Source organism: Eschrichtius robustus, chromosome 10 (genome assembly GCF_028021215.1).
Source record: "Eschrichtius robustus isolate mEscRob2 chromosome 10, mEscRob2.pri, whole genome shotgun sequence".
Taxonomy (NCBI): domain Eukaryota; kingdom Metazoa; phylum Chordata; class Mammalia; order Artiodactyla; family Eschrichtiidae; genus Eschrichtius; species Eschrichtius robustus.
In genome coordinates, this window is record NC_090833.1 from 109,171,819 (window position 1) to 109,189,843 (window position 18,025).

General features: G+C 46.7%; 1 protein-coding gene across 3 annotated transcripts in view; it reads right to left on the bottom strand.

The window, feature by feature from the left end:
• Positions 1–6,444: 6,444 nt before the first annotated feature.
• FBXO16 (F-box protein 16) overlaps positions 6,445–18,025 on the bottom strand; it is a 56,834-nt gene continuing 45,253 nt past the window's right edge. The window contains exons 8-9 of one of the 3 annotated variants that reach the window (XM_068552508.1): positions 16,931–16,974; positions 16,194–16,369 (exon numbers count right to left, since the gene is read on the bottom strand). In XM_068552508.1, coding sequence (XP_068408609.1) covers positions 16,954–16,974 — 21 coding nt within the window. In that variant the 3' untranslated portion in view covers positions 16,194–16,369; positions 16,931–16,953. Of the gene's footprint in view, positions 8,049–16,193; positions 16,370–16,930; positions 16,975–18,025 lie in introns of those variants that run through there. The other 2 variants (XM_068552507.1, XM_068552509.1) reach the window with 2 other exon arrangements.

The window sequence follows — 18,025 nt, forward strand, 5'->3', positions numbered from 1 at the left end:
GTAGTGGGTAGAAGTCAAATAAGACAGTAGACAGAGGGGAGAACAGGCTTCGTCAGCAGTCACCAAGATGGGGACAGACATCTGTAAAGAAAAGAACTCGGACTTCCCTGGCAGTCCATTGGTTAAGACTCTGCGCTTCCACTGCAGGGGGGCGTGGGTTTGATCCCTGGTCGGGGAACTAAGATCCCACATGCCGAGGGGCCAAAAAATTAAAAAAAGAAAGAAAAGAATGCTCGTCTAGACCAAATGCTACAGAGATGTCAAGTTGAATGAAGACACAGAAAAGTCCATTTGATTTGGCAATGAGGAGGGTCCTGGTAACCTATGTGCTATGATCTGAATGTTTGTGTCCCCAAAAAATTCATGTTGAAATCCTGGGGTTACAAGCTGGGGCCCTTGGGAAGTGATTAATACATGAGGGTGGAGCCCTCTTTGGTAGGATTAGTGCCCTTATAAAGGAGACCCCAGAGAGCTCCCTTACCCCTTCTGCTAGTTGAGGATGCAGGAAGAAGGTGCTGGCTGTGAACAAGGGAGAGGAGCCTGACCAGACATCGAATCTGCCCGCACCTTGATCTTGGATTGCCAGCCACCAGAACTGTGAGAAATAAATGTCTGTTGTTTTTAAGCCACTCAATCTATGGTATTTTGTTTTAGCAGCCCAAATGGACTGAGACACCATGAGAGTACAATTGCCATGAGGTTAAGGCTGAGACCAGGTTAAGGAGAGTAGTTATTGAAGAACAAAAGAAAGACACACATGTAACTTGCAGGAAAGTGTTTAGTGAAATGAAGGAGAGGAACAAGGCTGGGTCAAATGATAACATTTTAAAGACCAGTGGTAAATTGTGGGGTGAAAAATGTAGGCACCCGAAAGATGCTAAACTGAGAAAGCATGGTCCCAGGAGACCAAAGGGGATGGAACCAGGAGCCCAGGTGGGTGGGACACTAGTCTTAGCAGGGGCCATATTCAGAAACCTTGGCTCTCTCCCTGACAGACATGGCGATGCACGGCCATGAGGTTCTTCATTACTCTAAGGCACCTTGGTAAGAGATAAGGCTGTATATGAAACCAGGGCTTAAAGATACATCTCTCTCAGTCTGGGTTTTTTTTTTTTTCTTCCATCTTTAAAGGTATGCTTTAGTAGAATTAAGTAGATTTTTGTTTATCCATTCATCTGTCAATGGACACTTGGGTTGCTTCCACCTTTTGGCTATTGCAAATAATACTGCTATGAACATGGGTGTACAAATATCTCTTTGAGTCCCCACTTTCAGTTCTTTGGGGAATATACCCAGAAGTGGAAATGCTGGATCTTATGGTAATTCTGTGTTTAACTTTATGAGGAACCACCATACCATTTTCCATAGCAGCTGCCATTTTACATTCCCACCAGCAATGCAGAAAGCTTCCAACTTCTCCACATCTTTGCCAACACTTGTTATTTTGCATTTTTCATAATAGCCATCCCAATGGGTATAAAGTGGTTGGTTAATTTTTAAACTAGATGTTTCTTCCTTAGACTATAAGTTCTTCCAAAACTGACTATGTGAATATTTGTTTGATTCAAATGGAATCAAAGACTTGAGCTGAATAAATATTTCCCTAAGTGTGTCAGTATAAATATTCAAAATTCCCCAAAGCCTCTCCCCAGTAGTAGTAAAAAACATGTTTTCACCAACGTCAGTCGTGTCTAAGCTTTCAAGAGAGATCTGAAGGGGCAGAAAAGGTGCAGCTCCCTGAACTCAGATAAGAGGGGAAGGAGCGCCCTCTTGTGTCCTTTCTGTGCCAGTGTCAGTGAATAAAGAAGCCAGCTGAGAAATGAACATTTCAGATCTTCTGATGACACTTCCAACGACAACAAACTGCAGACACATGCCTACTGCATAAAAGAAAATGTGAAAGCATGGAGAGAGCGAAACTAGGATCTTTTGAAGAATTACCAATCTAGAAGGGGGACGGGAACAAAATCCATGCAGAAATAACAATAGAAGACTAAAAGCAAAATGGATTAGCTTACTATAAGCAAAATGAATAGATTATCTATGAAGACTCCACAGGAGATAAGATTCGCATCAAAGTGTAAACGTGGCTGGTTACGAAGGAGCTTGAGTCGGCTCTCAGGTTTCTCTTAAGGCTCCAGTTCCAGGGTCCTGGAGGGACCTGGGAGGGCAGCCTCCAGGTAGGGGCCACTTACATGGCTGTCAGGTTTCCAGAGCCCCTTCTGAGGTTTAGGCAAGCTCACTGTGCACTCCCATCTTTGGGAGGGAGGCCCTGGGGACTCCTCCCGTGTTCCTTTCTTCCCTGTAGTGTCCTGCCCATGGCTACCTATCCCTTGAGTTTCATCTCCCCTCCATCCCTCCCTCCCTAAACAGGCTGTTGATGGGCACACCGTTTCCAAAGCTTCGTCTGGCCTTGACGTTCACAAAGATAATTATACAGGAAGTATGGCTTTCGGAGTTTTGCAGGTATCATCAGCACGGGGCAGTTACAGAGGATTAAGAAGCTCTCTTGCAAAGCTTGCTCCTTCAAGCAGCCTTCAGCTAGCCTCTTAGGGCCCTGAAGGAGGTAGAGCCCTTACTTTGGTTCGCGTCCTCCTCTCTCTTTATTTTTGGCCACGCCAAGGCACGCGGGATCTTAGTTCCCGGACCAGGAATCCAACCCATGCCCCCTGTAGTGGAAGCGTGGAGCCCTAACCACTGGACCGCCAGGGAATTCCTTGCATCCTTCTCAAATGCTGAATGAAGATAGAATGAAGGCATGGCAGTAGATGTGACCACATATCCAATCGGTAGAAACTAGTGCGCTAATTAGGGAAGCAGCATGGTGGAAAGAGCAGTTCTTCAGAGTGAGACACAGCTCACTGTAGAGCCCAGCTCTGCAGCTCTGTGGCAGTGGCCCCGGGGGAATGCTACTTTATCCCCATCCGGCAGTTCTGAAATGGGAATAAGAGTCTCCACCTACCTCCCTCGTAAGATTCTCGTGACGCTTAAAAAAGATAGTGTACATAAACCTTGAGGAAGAATCTAGTGTCATAAACCCCCCTCTCCTTCCCCCTCTCGCCCCAAGCCTCCTCCTTATCCCGATGTTCCCATAAGTCTCCTGGCTCTATGGACCTGAGATTTCTGGGGCAGTTGCACAATAACAGAGATTTTAGGTCAAGAGCTGTATGGGAAGCAGAAGGAGGGCTGCTTTGTTTGTATTCTCATGTCAGGTGCAGTGGGGAAGGTATTTCCAAACCATCTTAATGACTTCCCAAGACTTTTTCCAGTTGCCCAAGCCAGAAATCTGGGAGTCATCCTTGATTTCTCCTTCTCTCTCACCTCCCACACGTATATTTCTAAGTTCTGTTACTTCTCCTTAAGACATTCTGAATCCTCTGGGTCTCTCCATCTCCCTCCATTATTTTACTTTAAGTCCCCATCTCTGTTCTCTGGAAAACCACCATGGCTTCCTGACGGGCCTTCAGTATTGTCCCTCTTCTTCATCATCCAGCAGATAGAGCTCTTTCTAAATGCAAGTCTCAGCAAGTTGCTCCCCTATTTAAGATCACTTATTGATGGCTCAACTACTTCCAAGAGAAAGTCTTAACTCCTGAGTGTGTCTCAGTTCCTGTTTGGGCTCCTCCTACTTTTCCAGCGTTTCTCCCACCAATCCTGTGGCAACACCCACTCCTCTGTGCACCAGCTCTACTGGACTATTCACGGTTCCATGGAGAAGGCACAGTGGCCAAGGCGTTTTCCGGACATGGGACTTTTAGTGCTAAAACCAGGACAGCCCTGGGCAAACCAGGATTGTGGTCACCCTAGTTCTACCTCAGGCCTCCGTGTATCTTCTTTCTTAATCCCCTTGTCTGTCCCACCCCGTTTACTACTCAATACTCCTCATCCTCGGTTTCTGCTTGGACATCACTTCTGCAGCCTCACGGAGCGGTATATTTGTTCATTCCAGGAGCTGTCACAGCAAGCTCTCCTGGCAGCGATCACTGTATTGTAACGGCTGCTCTGTCTCCCTCGCAGTTATAAACTCATTAAAGACAGGAACAGTTTTTTTCTCCTACCTGTATTCCCAGAGCCTAGTAGAGAGTCCGGCACACAATAGGTGCTCAATGAAGTTTTCTTGAATTAATGAATATCAATATAAATTTGTCAAGTGTCATCTATTTCATATCACTATGGGGGATGTTAGGGACTGAATGTTTGTGCCCCCCCAAATTCATATGTCGAAGTCTTAACCCCCAGAGGGGCTGTATTTAGAGATGGGGTCTCTAAGGACGTAATGAAGGTTAAATGAGGTGATAAGGGTGGCGCCCTGATCTGATAGGATTCGTGTCCTTATAAGAAGAGACACCAGGAGAGACATCTCTCTTCCTCTCTCCCTTTCCTTCTCCCTCTGCAAAGGCACCAAGGAAAGGCCATGTGAGCACACAGTGAAAAAAGACAACCCAAGAAGAGCTCTCATCAAACACCAACCCTGCTGACACCTGGATCTCGGACTTCCAGCCTCCAGAGCTGAGAGAAAATAAATTTCTGTTGTTTAAGCCACCCAGTCTATAGTATTTTATATGGCATCCCAAGCAGACTAACACAGGGGATGTACCTAGTTCACATAACTATGCTGTGACCAATGATGGGTACGGGTCACACAGGTACCATCCTAAGGCAGAGATTTGGTTTCTATTCTGAAACAGCCGTAATAATATTTCCCATCCCACGTGTTCTTCCAGAACCTTGCAACTCTCCTCAGTCTACGACCCCTCTGCTTGAAATTGGACAAGCCTCGTGATCACCAGGGGATGATGGAGTGACTTGGAGACTTCCAAGGTGTGTGCTCAGGCCACTCAATATGGCTGTTCTCTTGCTCTCTGTACATCCCCTGCCCGACCAGTGCCTGCTTCACCTATACCTTACACCGGCGGCCCCCAACTTTTCCGGCACCAGGGACCGGTTTCACGGAAGACAATTTTTCCACGGATTGGAGGGGGCGGGACGGTGCAGGCAGTAACGCGAGTGATGGGGAGCAATGGAAAGCAGCAGATGAAGCTTCGCTAGCTAGCCACTCACCTCCTGCTGTGCAGCCCGGTTCCTAACAGGTGGCAGACTGGTACTGGTCTGTAGCCCGGGCGTTGGGGACCCCTGTCTTACACATATGACTGACCTTCCTACGTACTTGCCTCCGCCCCAGCTGATGATTGTTCTTATTAAAGAGGTGGTGAGGGGCGTGCCCCGCTGCTAGTTTCCCTGGAAACCGATGAGCCCACCTGACATCAATTCTCCTATAACTGGTCATCTCCACTTCCCCACCCGCCTCCAACCCGAACGAAGACTGCCGCCCCATCCTGCCTGCCGTGCACCACACACGGTGGGGTGATGTTCCAGGACGTTGGTCCAGATGTGTAAGCTCCCCCATCCATTAAACCACTGATGTCTCTGTTGTTGACTTTGGACTCTTTCTTCAGTCTTGAAGTTGGCGAGTGCAGGCCTTGCAGGCCTGTGGGGTGCAGCCCAACGCAAGGCTAGGATAAAAATGTGATTCAGTTTCCCCCTGGCTCTCTTGGGACATTTGTCCTTAGAACCCACCCCCCATGCGATGAGAATCCCAGCCCACGTGGAGAGGAGCAGAGGTCCCCAACCCTCAGCCCTGTTGAGTGCCCAGTGGGCGGCCAGGACCAACTTTCCAGCCATGCCCCTGCACTATCTTGGAGGTGGACCTTCCAGCCCTCTGCTGGGGGGAAGATGCCGTGTGGATCAGAGACAAGCTCTCCCCCAGGGCCCTCCCAAACTGCAGATTCAAAAGGAGAATAACAGACAGCTGTAATCAACTAAGTTTGGGGTCGGTTTGTTTCACAGGAATAGATAACACAATACAGCTTAAGACAAGATGGAGCCACTTGTACTGGACGAGCCCTTCTTTCTCTTGATTATGTCCTTGCCCCAGGATATCCTGGTTTATTCAAGAAGGGGCTGGGGACTTACTCCAGACAGGCCCATTCAAACATAGGCCTCCCACATGACTGGTTCCTGACATATTCACAGGCGTTCACTGGGACAAAGCGGGGCAGGATCCTGGAGCTGCAGGTCCCCCCACCACAGCTTACACAGCTGCCCCTGGCTCCTGGGGGCTGACCATGAGGGCTCAGGCCCCAGGAAGAGGAAACCCTAACTGACAGCCATCTGCTTTGCCCATGGGAAGAACACAAGTTCTCATCCTGGGTGCGTCTTCTTTCTTCCCTGCCTCGGAGCCACATATTAGCTTCATCCTGGGTGATGCAAACCAATCAATTGTAAGTTGGTCATGTTCTGTCCCCCACCGATCATTTGGGCATCCAAACCACTGTATCTTGGGCCATGCTGCCAGGTCACCATTTTGAACCATTCGAAAATACCTATATTACAGTATATAAAGTAAGAACATAAGTGTTCAACGTGACAAGATTGACAAACATATTTGTTTTTCTACCATTCTGCTTTACTTACGCAAATGAGTATCCTAGAATGGTCACTTCTGGGACCTGGAAATGGTTACATGAGTAGGTGGTTTAGTTTAGAATGTATGACTAATATTTTTGCAGTTAAGTAGCATTTTCTGTTTTCCAGTAACTCTTTAAAGCCCATTTACGTTGCCTGAATATGCATCATAATTCCTCCTTTGGAAATGTCTACGTTTCCGCCACCGTGCTGGTGATTCTTCATCGTCCCACTCAAATCCTACCCCTCCCCGCCCACTCCTGGCCACACCTGTCAGACTGTTCCCTGCCTCAAAGGCTGACACCTGTGAGCTGCATCCCCCAGGCTTCTCTGTTCTCTGACTCCCAGGTGGGTTTGACCAAAGGGGAGCACTGTTGGAGTGTGAAGAGTGGCGAGAGAGAGGGGTGGGTCTTCTCCCTCCCTCCCTGCTAGGCCCTGGTCTCCATCATGGCTGCGTTCCTCCACCATATACCATAGGCTGGGCAGTCCCTCTCCCGTGGCTACAGCTGTCACTGGGTTCTAGGAATAGCACGCCCTTTCTCTTTTGCTTCTTCAGGCCAAAGGAAGATAAAGGCTTCTGCTGTTGTTCGTTTCCAGGGGCTTCACCAGCTCGTCTTGATTCTCTTAACCCCGCCCACAGTGTGGGTTAAGGGCTGAATGATAACCACCCCACACCAACTCCTATGTTGAAGTCCTAACCCCCGAGACCTCAGAATGTGATTGTCTTTGGAGAGAGTATCTTCAAAGAGCTAATTAAGGTTAAACAAAGTCATATGGGTGGGCCCTAATCCAATCTGACTTGTGCCCTTATAATAAGAGGAGATTAGGACACAGACACATGCAGAAGGAAGACCACGTGAGGACACCGGGAGAGGATGGCCATCTACAAACCAAGGAGGAAGGCTTCAGAAGAAACCAACCCTGCCCACACCTTGATCTTGGACTTCCCAGCCTCCAGAACTGTAAGAAAATAAACGTCTGTTGTTTATAAGCCACTCATCAATGGTATTTTTGTTATAGCAGCCTGCGTGGACTCAGACAGCAGTAGTTTGTCACGGCAGCCCTAGAAAACTAAGACACCATGGTAAACACTCCCGTCATTAAACTGCTCAAGTAGCCTTGGGAATGTGCTGGCCGTATCCTTCTGGGACCCTGCCTCACACACCCAGTCTCACCAACGGTGCTATCATATGTCCCTTGATCAACCCCATGGTATCTATCATCACATTTCTATCTCAGTTTGTAAATACGTCAACATCTGTGCCATGAATACCTTTTACCGAAATACTGTAGGACTCACTTTCACAGTAAGGTACCTAAACTGTTTCTAATCAAGGAGCCAAGTAACATCCAACTCTCCAGGTAGAGCAGCCTGTCATTTCTAGAAAAATCCTTTCACATTTTTAGATCAACTTTGGCTGGAAGGCCTGGGGTAATGATTGAAGCCCAGAGTGTCTCTGGAGATGCTGCATGAGAGTTTTCGTTGCTGCTTCAGTGGCTGGGAGCCCCACTGGTCGATGTGGAAGGCAAGCAAGATGAGCTGGAACGTGTAGGGGGGTGCTGGGTTCTGCACTTAGGGATATCTAGGGAGGAAAAAGATATCACTAGAGTGAGAGTCGTTAAAACATCCAAAAAAACTATATAGTTAACATTATTTAAATGATAAAAAACGATTCTATAAAATCACCGGGCTGGATGGGATGTATTGAGTTTCCCAACTTCACCACCTTCCCCCCGTTCCCACCATCTTCACCTTGAGTTACTAATAATAAGTTCCTTAGTCTCCAAAGTGCTCTTACAACTATATTTCATTTGACTCTCAAGAAAATTCTGCGAGGTAGGTAGGGAGGTATTAACATCTCCGTTTTACAAATAAAGGAAACCGAAGAACAGGTAGTTTAAGTGCCAGCTCAAGTTCATGGAGCTAAAAGGCATTAGAGCTGGGTCTGGAGACTCGTGATTCTTAGACCAGGTGGGTATCGGTAGAGTTCCCATCGTTTATCCTCCCTACTAATCTGGGCATGCACGCAAAGGGCAAATGTCACAGGTTGACACTCCAACCAAAACTCACAGCGAGAAAGGATTTCTCCTCGACTTCTGGCCGTAAGCAGAAAGAGGAAAGAATGGAGAGAGCAAGAGAAAGAAATAATACGAGCTGAGCTTGCAGGGAGCAGGAGGGATGTACACTCACCCTTATCTTGGCCCCGGCTGTGTGCAGAGCGACATAGGAGGGCTGGCAGATGTACAGATGCTGAACCTCCTCAAACACGGTCCCCCCCCCCCGACTCCACATTCAGCTGCCAAGTCCCAGCAGTCAGATCATCCATTACATCCCTCTAATGCTCTGACGGCTATGTTTGCAACGCACAGGGTTTCTATTAATCCGGGGAAAATCCTACTTTAGACTGTCATTGAATCAGAAATTGCTTCCGCCATGACTGCTGTCTCCAGCGAACCAGGTCCCTCTTCCTCCACAGAGATGTGCCGCAGGGGCTGGTCTCGCCCACACCCTCCACCTGCCTCAGGTGCGCTCTTTACTCCTTCTCTAAATCTGTCCTTGGAGGCCCCCCTTCTCCTAGAAGCTTCAGAGTCTTGACCCTCAGGGATTTCTGCCTCAGCTGCATTCCTGAAGCCATTATTATCCAGACCCCTAACTTAGCACTGAACGTACGCTCTCGGGCGTTAGTACCCATTTCTGAATGTATTGGGTTGGCCAAAAAGCTCGCTCGGGTTCTTCCGTGACATAGATAACCTGAACGAACTTTTTGGCCAACCCAATAATTACCTGTCTCCTGATGAGACTGTCAGGTCCCCGAGAACAAAGCTGGAATCCCACACCCTGTTGAATCTACAGTCCTGCCTTTAGTAGATCCATCCATGTTTGCTGGCGACTTTTTTGGGAAAGAGTAGGCAAAACTGGGGTTAAACATAGCCAGTTGTTCGAATCCAAGAGGAAAGGGGGAAGGAATGGGAGTAAATCATCTTCCCGTGTTTGAAGTTTTCAGTGTTGTTTCAAGATCAGCGTACAGTCAGCATTTTTGTGTTGTTCTGAGATCAGCATAAGGTAAGAGAACAAACAGAAGCCTTCCTTTGTATCATTTTAGGGACAATGAAAACAAAATAATACCTGTTGAATGGAGACAAAGCCTAGCTTTCTGTGATACAAGAATGGGCTAGTAACACCTTATCTGTAACAGTTCCAAATTTAATCCTATTACAGTGCAAAGCATAATTTATCACTGTATTGGAGGAACCCTTTCTCCTAAGTCCCCCAGGGAGATTCACAGGCCCAGGCAGGCTCCCCTCAAGCTTTCCTCTTCCGCCCTGGCAGGTCCCAGGGACTCCCCCACCCCCCTCCTCTCCTCCTGGTAACCATCACCACCTACCCAGACTGTGGGTTTCTCATCCCTCCTAGATGGGTTCCCGAAGATGGTCTTATGTCCACCTGTTGGGCTGCACCCCGCGGGCCTATGGGCCCTGCACTTTCCCAGGTTCAAGACTGAAGAAAGAGCCCGAAGTCAACAACAGAGACATCAATGGTTTAATGGATGGGGGAGTTTACATGTCTGAAGCAAGGTCCCCCCATTTGCAGCAGGCGGCAGACAGGACATGGCGGCAGTCTTTGCTCCCAGGGCGGGGGTGGGGGGGGAGATTACCAGTTATAAGGGAAATGACGTCAGGTGGGCTCATTGGTTACCAGGGAAACCAGCAGAGGGGCACGCCCCTCACCACCCCTTTGATAAGAACAATCACTAGCTGGGGCAGAGGCAAGTACATAGCAAGGTCAGTCTCATGCGTCAGAAATAGGTGACGCAGTCCCTGGTAGGGCAGAGGACATACGGAGAGCAAGAGAACAGCCATCTTGAGTGGCCTGACTACACAGGCTTCCTTGCTGTCCCTGAAAGCAAGTTTGCAGGCCCTCTTCATTTTAAGACTTTAATGTCCATATTACAAGAGAAAAGACAAGATCTAAGGGCAAAATATGGGGAAGTTATATAAAAGGATACAAATCTGACAGTCTTGGGTCTTGGTCCAGAGCATCTGATGATCTGGTTGAAATAACTGGAAATTTCTTTTACACCAACATTGGGTATTATAAGCAGAAAGGGTAGGGGGTCCCCGGAGAAAAGAGAACCAGGCATGGCTTTCTTGACACAAGAGAACCCATTTTGGCCTAAGCCATTTTGTGATCTAAGCCTGGCCACGATGCTTGCCCTTGAACAGGTCTCAGTAATTAATGATCTTAAGGGAACAAAAGAATGCAGGAACAAAGAAAAAGCAGTCAAGAAACAATGGTTCTGTGATAGAAGAGTCCTAGATTCTCCTCAAGAGATACATGTAGATGTAGAGAATGGACTTGAGGACACGGGGAGGGGAAGGGTAAGGTGGGCCGAAGTGAGAGAGTGGCATGGACATATATACACTACCAAATGTAGAAGAGATAGCTAGTGGGAAGCAGCCGCATAGCACAGGGAGATCAGCTCGGTGCTTTGTGACCACCTAGAGGGGTGGGATAAGGAGGGTGGGAGGGAGACGCAGGAGGGAGGAAATATGGGGATATGTGTATATGTACAGCTGATTCACTTTGTTATAAAGCAGAAACTAACACACCATTGTAAAGCAATTATACTCCAATAAAGATGTTAAAAAAAAAAGATGTACATAACAATCTGATACATATCGTTGAGTATATACATATCTCTGGGGGCAGAAAGTAAGGCCGCCACCCAGGTGGAGGATGGAATGATGATGTTGACCTTTTCTGACCCTCGTGACTTCAATCAATTGAAGCTTCTTGCACTCTGTCAACCTTTGCCCCAATTCTACACTGAATTTTCCAATGCTTAAGACCCTTCACGAATATGTGTGTATCCTTAGTTTCAAACTTCCCCAATTTTGCTATTCGGGGAGGCACAGCTTGGGAAAGATCCCTGGTGTTCTCCTTTCTTTTGGTGGTGCTGTGAGATCTTAGTTCCTTGACCAGGGATTGAACCTGGGCCCTCGGCAGGCAGTGAAAGCATGGAGTCCTAACCACTGGACCACCAGGGAAGTCCCTCTCCTTCCTTGCTGCAGATAATAATTCCTTCCTTCTCCCATTCTTTGGTTTGGCCATGTTTCTTGGCTCGACACCCACCAAAAGGCAAATCCAGTTTTTTGGGTAACACATCCACACCGGGAGGATGACACACCCCAACTTTGCGGGGACAGAAGCTCCTGTGCTTGGGGCCCTCCCAGACCTCGTCCTATGTGTCTCTTCATCTGGCAGTTCACCTGTGTCCTTTATCACATCCTTTAATAAACTGGTAAACGTGTTTCCCTGAGTTCTGTGAGCCGCTCTAGCGAATTAACCAAACCCAAGGAGGGGGTCGTTGGAACCTCTGATCTCTAGCTGCTTGGTCAGAAGCACAGGTGACACTGGTGACTGAAATGCAGGGGAGGAGGGCAAGAAAATGCAGGGGAGGAGGGCAGGGACTGAGCCTCTATCCTGTGGGCTCTGACGCCGTCTCCAGGTAGATGGTGCCAGAACTGAGTTAAATTGCAGGCCACCCAGCTGGTGTTGCAGAGAATTGCTTGGTGTGGGGTAAACTCCCACACAGTTGGTGACCAGAAGTGCCAGAAACGTGTGTTTTGTGTGAGAAGTAAAAGAAGCACTTAGGAGATAGACAGAGCTGAGGTTTTTTCCTACAACAGGAGGGAAAGACTAGGGTTTTCCTTCACATTGGGGCTCATCAAACCTTTTACTTCCTACTCATCTTTGGCTGCTGCCTTGCTGTGAAACTCCGTCTCGGTCCTTCCCCCAGAAAAGTCCATTTTTTCAGTGCAGAGACTTAACAAGGACCTATCTTAGCAGGATAGCTGAACCCCTATTTCAAGTGGTTTATTTTCACTTCTGAGCACTTGGAAACCAGGCAAGACATATTTTACTACACTTCTATCCTACATGGGATTCTTCTCTTAAGAGCTTTTGCCTACAACTCCACTGACTTTTTTTCCCTTTTCTCTCTTTTTTAAAATAATTGTTTATTTTTGAACAGGGTCCTTTTCTACATAGTTCAGTATTGGAAAGATACAAAAAGGGACAGTGAAAAAAATCGCCCCCCACCTCACCTCCCAGCCCTCCAGTTCCCTTCCTGAAGGTCAGCCAAGATGATCTTTTTTTCCTCTGTATCCTTCCAGAGATATTTTATACATTGCAAGCAAATATACACATAAAATGCAAATATATTCTCCCCCTCTCCTTTTTCATACAATTGGTAGTATACCATCACTTTCTGTTCACTATATATATGAGAGTATGCGTATATGTGTGTGTGTGTGTGTGTGTGTGTGTGTGTGTGTGTGTGTGTGTGTGTGTGTGTGTGTGCCTGCCTGTATGAACAGTACTTAAAGAACTTCCTTGGGGGCCTGGGTTCGATCCCTGGTCAGGGAACTAGATCCCACATGCATGCCGCAGCTAAGAGTTCGTATGCCACAACTACAGAGCCTGTGTGCCGCAACTAAGGAGCGTGGAGCCACAACCAAGGAGCCTGCCTGCCACAACTACGGAGCCCACATGCTGCAACTAAGTAGCTCGCAAGCTGCAACTAAGGAACCCACCTGCCACAACTAAGACCCGACACAACCAAATAAATAAAATTTAAAAAAGAAAGAAGCATAAGGGAACTTAAAAAAAAAAGAACTTCCTCAATCTTTCAAGGGTTGTATTATAGTCCATTTATAGATGAGCCAAATTTATAGCTATTTGAGCTGTTCACAGTCTTTTGCTCTTAGAAACGATGCTGATATAAATTTTCTTTTTTTTGGGCTGTGCCATACAGCATGCAGGATCTTAGTTCCCTGACCAGGGATTGAACCTGCGCCCCCTGCAGTGGAAGTGTGGAGTCTTAACCACTGGCCCGCCAGGGAAGTCCCTGATATAAATTATCTTTACATATGTGCAGGTCTGTCTGCCGTCGCCTGTTTTCTGATGGGCTAAGGGTGTCGACAGCCATGCAATCTACCAGTAATCCCAGTTCCAGAGCATCTTCACATAGAGTATTCCTTTCCTCAACCTGCTCCTACAAAGACAGACAGAATCGGGTAATTTAAATGTATTTTTTTCATCAGTTGAACTTACTGTTCTTTTTCTAGAGATATTTACACAACAGTTTCTCTCCATGTTGCTGTCACGTCTTTAAATGGAAGGACATGGGAGAAGATGTATGGAAGGCCATGCTTTACACATCAGAACTCTCTGGGGTTCTGTTCTTAGCCCACTTCCTGGGCAATCAGTGCCTAAATCTTCAACTGCTGGATTTATATCTCTCGCCCCGCTCTCCCCGCCAAGCTCTTGGCTCACACATTCAGCTCCCTTCTCAATGTGCCTACTTGTTATCCCGCAGGTACTTCACACCAAGCATGTCCAGTCTCAGTAGGAGATGGCATGAACCTTTACACAATCACCCAATCCAGATACCCAGGAGTCATCCCTACGCGGCTGGGGCCTCCCCCTCAGCCTGTTAAGTCCCTCCAGGGCATGACTGGGTCTTGTTAGGGTCACACATCCCTCGAGCCCCCTCCAGTGGCTGTAAGATACTTGTTAGATAAATGAATACACATATGAATGACTTCTTCTCTTTCATTTCAGGGCAATGGCTGAAACCACCTTGCAGGGGAACTTTGAAGCAGGAAGAGAAAATTCCTATCTTCCGGCTGGATGTCATTTTATTGGGCACAGAGAAGGGAGTGAGAAAGGCAACAGGCTACTGAGGCTGAGTGACCCCAGAAAGAGGGGGGCCCCTCGGGAGGCTAAGGCCCAAGAAGGGCTGTTACAGGGAACAATTTGCATACCAGCGTGTACACTATACACCTGTGTCTGTCGCTCCCCAGTTGAATTTTTTTTTGTTCTCCATTTATGTTATTTGCAGACATTTGCAAATGATCACTGATACAAACAACACCACTCGATAAACCCATGGATCACTTAAGAGAATAGGTCACGTAAAGGAGTACTGTAAGTGGATATGGAAAACAGATAAATAGAATCACAACAATGATAGCCCTGCCGGGTGCCAATCACTCTTCTAGAAACACCACCACCAACAACAATAATAATTGCAAATATCTGGTTGCTGGGCATTATATTACTCATTTAATCTTCCCAAGCCTGTGATGCAGTAAAAAACGGTAAAGAGGGACTTCTCTGGCGGTCCAGTGGTTAAGACTCTGCACTTCCACTGCAGGGGGTGCAAGTTCGATCCTTGGTCGGGGAATTAAGATCCCACATGCCTCGCGAGGCCAAAAAACCAAAACATAAAAAAGAAGCAATATTGTAACAAATTCAATAAGGACTTAAAAAAAAAAAATCTACCCTCAACACTTTATGATGACTCCCAGTTAGGGGTGATGTGGTAATACTGTATGTAAATATGGATTATTGTGTTTGAAAGTCATAAAATCAGGAGTTTTTCATTTTAGTCATATAAACACAGCTTCGACTCACCCCTGTAAATTGCCTAAGCGTAGGCTGGGAGCTGAGTGACAAGTAACGGCCACTGGTGGGGATGAAGATGTCTGGGGGTCTTCCCTGGTGGCTCATTGGTTGAGAATCTGCCTGCCAATGCAGGGGACACGGGTTCGAGCCCTGGTCTGGGAAGATCCCACATGCCACGGAGCAACTAGGCCCGTGAGCCACAAATACTGAGCCTGCGCGTCTGGAGCCTGTGCCCCGCAACAAGAGAGGCCGCGATAGTGAGAGGCCCACGCACCGCGATGAAGATTGGCCCCCGCTTGCCGCAACTAGAGGAAGCCCTCGCACAGAAACGAAGACCCAACACAGCCAAAAAAATGGATAAATAAATAAATAATAATTAAAGGTGCTAATAATTAAAAAAAAAAATAATAATGTCTGGGGAGGACCTCGCCCAGAAGGGTTTCCTTCCAGGAGGAGAGTCTAAGCGGGGTGACTGCTCATCCTGGCTTCAGCTGAGTGGATGCTTCACCCCCAGGATTGAGCTGCTCCCTGGACTTTTCCGTCTGGGGACTCTATGCAGAGGACCCCTGCTGTCCTCTGTTTGCCTAGGAGCCCAGAAGGCTGCGCAGACGGTCTGATCACCCCTCCAGGTGACTACGACGAAGAGGCTGCTCTCTTTTCCTCCTAGCTTACTCTGCTTCTATGAGAAATAGAGGAAGGTGTGAGGGAGAAATAATCAACACAGCTTTAAAGAAGCCACAGGCCTGTCTTTGTTCTTGGTTTGTCTTTAACTCGGGGTGAAACTGTCAGCTGTGGAGGAAGGCTAGGCATAAAATTCTAGCCAGGGTTTTGAAATTTAAATCCAAGATTTTGTGGGACTTCTCTGGTGGGCCGGTGGTTAAGACTCCATGCTTCCACTGCAGGGGGCGCGGGTTCGATCCCTGGTGGCGGAACTAAGATCCCACAGGCTGCACGGGGTGGACAAAAACTTAAAAAATAAATAAAATAAATAAATAAATCCAAGATTATGTGATGGCACCATTCAGCCTCCCAAGTAGGTGGCATAAAGTAGGGATGTGTTCCAAAACGTTCCAATGGTTGTTTGTTAGTAGGGATCATGAATTCATACTTCAAAACATCCATGTCTTAGAATATTGGCTTCTACTGTAGTTTGTGGTAAAATACCATATTACAAAATGTTTTACATGTGCACATACATATATATTACATATACACATATATATTTTAAACCCCAGTAATAACAGTGATTAAAATACCCGTCATAACTAATATGTATATAACTAAAAATATCACATAACTCATAAACACGGTTCTTCTTTTCTGGTAGATCCTCAAGAGAAGCCCATTTTTGTCAAATACTTTGTGTTTAACTCTTCAGTAAAAACAAGCAGCCATTCGGCCCCAGGGCAAGAGAAGCAGGTAGAATCACTCCTGTTGGAAATGCCAGGGTAATTTATTATGAGTAGCGTGATCAGACAAGAGGCTACAAGACAGAACAAGTAAACTATGCTCTTTCAGAGGCAAAGGAGAAATGTAAAGACTCTAAGCAGTGGCCCTTCCTGAGAGTTAATTTTGCCCCCAGGATTCTCAGCAATTAGGCCTTTTGGTCTTGTACGTATCAGAAATTAACAAAAGAACATATTGTAGTTAGTAGGCAGCGGAGGGTGCACAAGACAGAATTCACAGCACTGAGTTTAACACACACTATTCCATCTGGGAGTGTGGAATCAAAAACCCAACACTGGGGACTTCCCGGGTGGCCCAGTGGTTAGACTCTGAGCTCCCAATGCAGAGGGCCCGGGTTCGATCCCTGGTCAGGGAACTAGAGCCTGCATGCCATAACTAAAGATCCTGCGTGCCACAACTAAGACCCAGTGCAGCTAAATAAAAAGCAAAAAACAAAACAAAAAAACAACCCCATGCCAATGAGGAGTAATGAGCAGGCAGAAGATGTTATGGAGGCCGGGCAGGAAAAGAAAATATATGGCTTACATTTCATGTAGCTCTGGCTGCAACTATCTTTTACACAGAGGAAACTGTGAGAAAGAAGACAAAGAAAAGTGGGGAAAGTAAGGTAAAAGCGAGAAACAAAGCTTATTCCACAGGTTGGCGCCTCCTCCTGGCCACGTGGCTGACCGCTCATCAGCGTCTCAGCAGCTGCTCACCATCAGTACTCTCTCACTGGTCCCTGCTGTCTCCATGATGATTTGGTGTGACTCTGACAGCTTCTGCTAGTTACTGAACGCTTACTTTGAGCTGAGCACTGTTGTTACTAACTCTATTCTACAGACGAGGAAACAGAGCCTCCGAGATTGTTAACAATTTGGCCCAAATCACTGAGCTGCTAAGACTGTGAGATCAGGCATTGAACCTAGGCTGTTTCAGTCCCTAGCCTGTGCTCTTGTTCAGCAAAGTGAAAAATAAGATGGTATTTAATGGGGGAGAACACGAACATGTATTGAGTACTTAATATATACCTGGCAGCATTTAGTCCTCACCACAGTCCTGCAAGGGAGGTATCATTATTCCCATTTTATAGATGAAGAAACTGAGGCTCAGAGAGGTTAAGTAACTTATCCAAAGTTGCACTGTTAAGTAAAAAAGCCCAGGTCTCTCAGACCACAAAGCCCATACTCTTTCTTATTCTTCCTTCCAAATGGAATTCTCAGGAATTTCACTGAACTAAATGAATAAAAATCTCTCCTTTAGATATTTTTACCTCTGCACATCCAAACCAAACAGACATTATAAAACGAATACCTGGGGGTTTCGTCAGAATTTGAAAGGAATCTATTAAAGATTGCCTGCAAGGAAGCCACTGCATAAACTGTGTTTTGTAAATTCTTCTGTTTTAATTAACTTTCTAAAGCTCAAAGAGAAAGATGGGAAACAGAAACCAGTTTTTATTGGTTTACAATCAGAATTCATGAATATACTGGCTTCTTTTTTGGTATAAGGAGAGATCAGAGAGTAAATGTGGTAGGAAACTATGGGGGCCCACAGATCCAGACTTTAGCCTGGAATGGACTTTAAAGATGTAATTCAAACTTATACACGGGGAAATGAAAACTCAAATAGCTTGAGTGA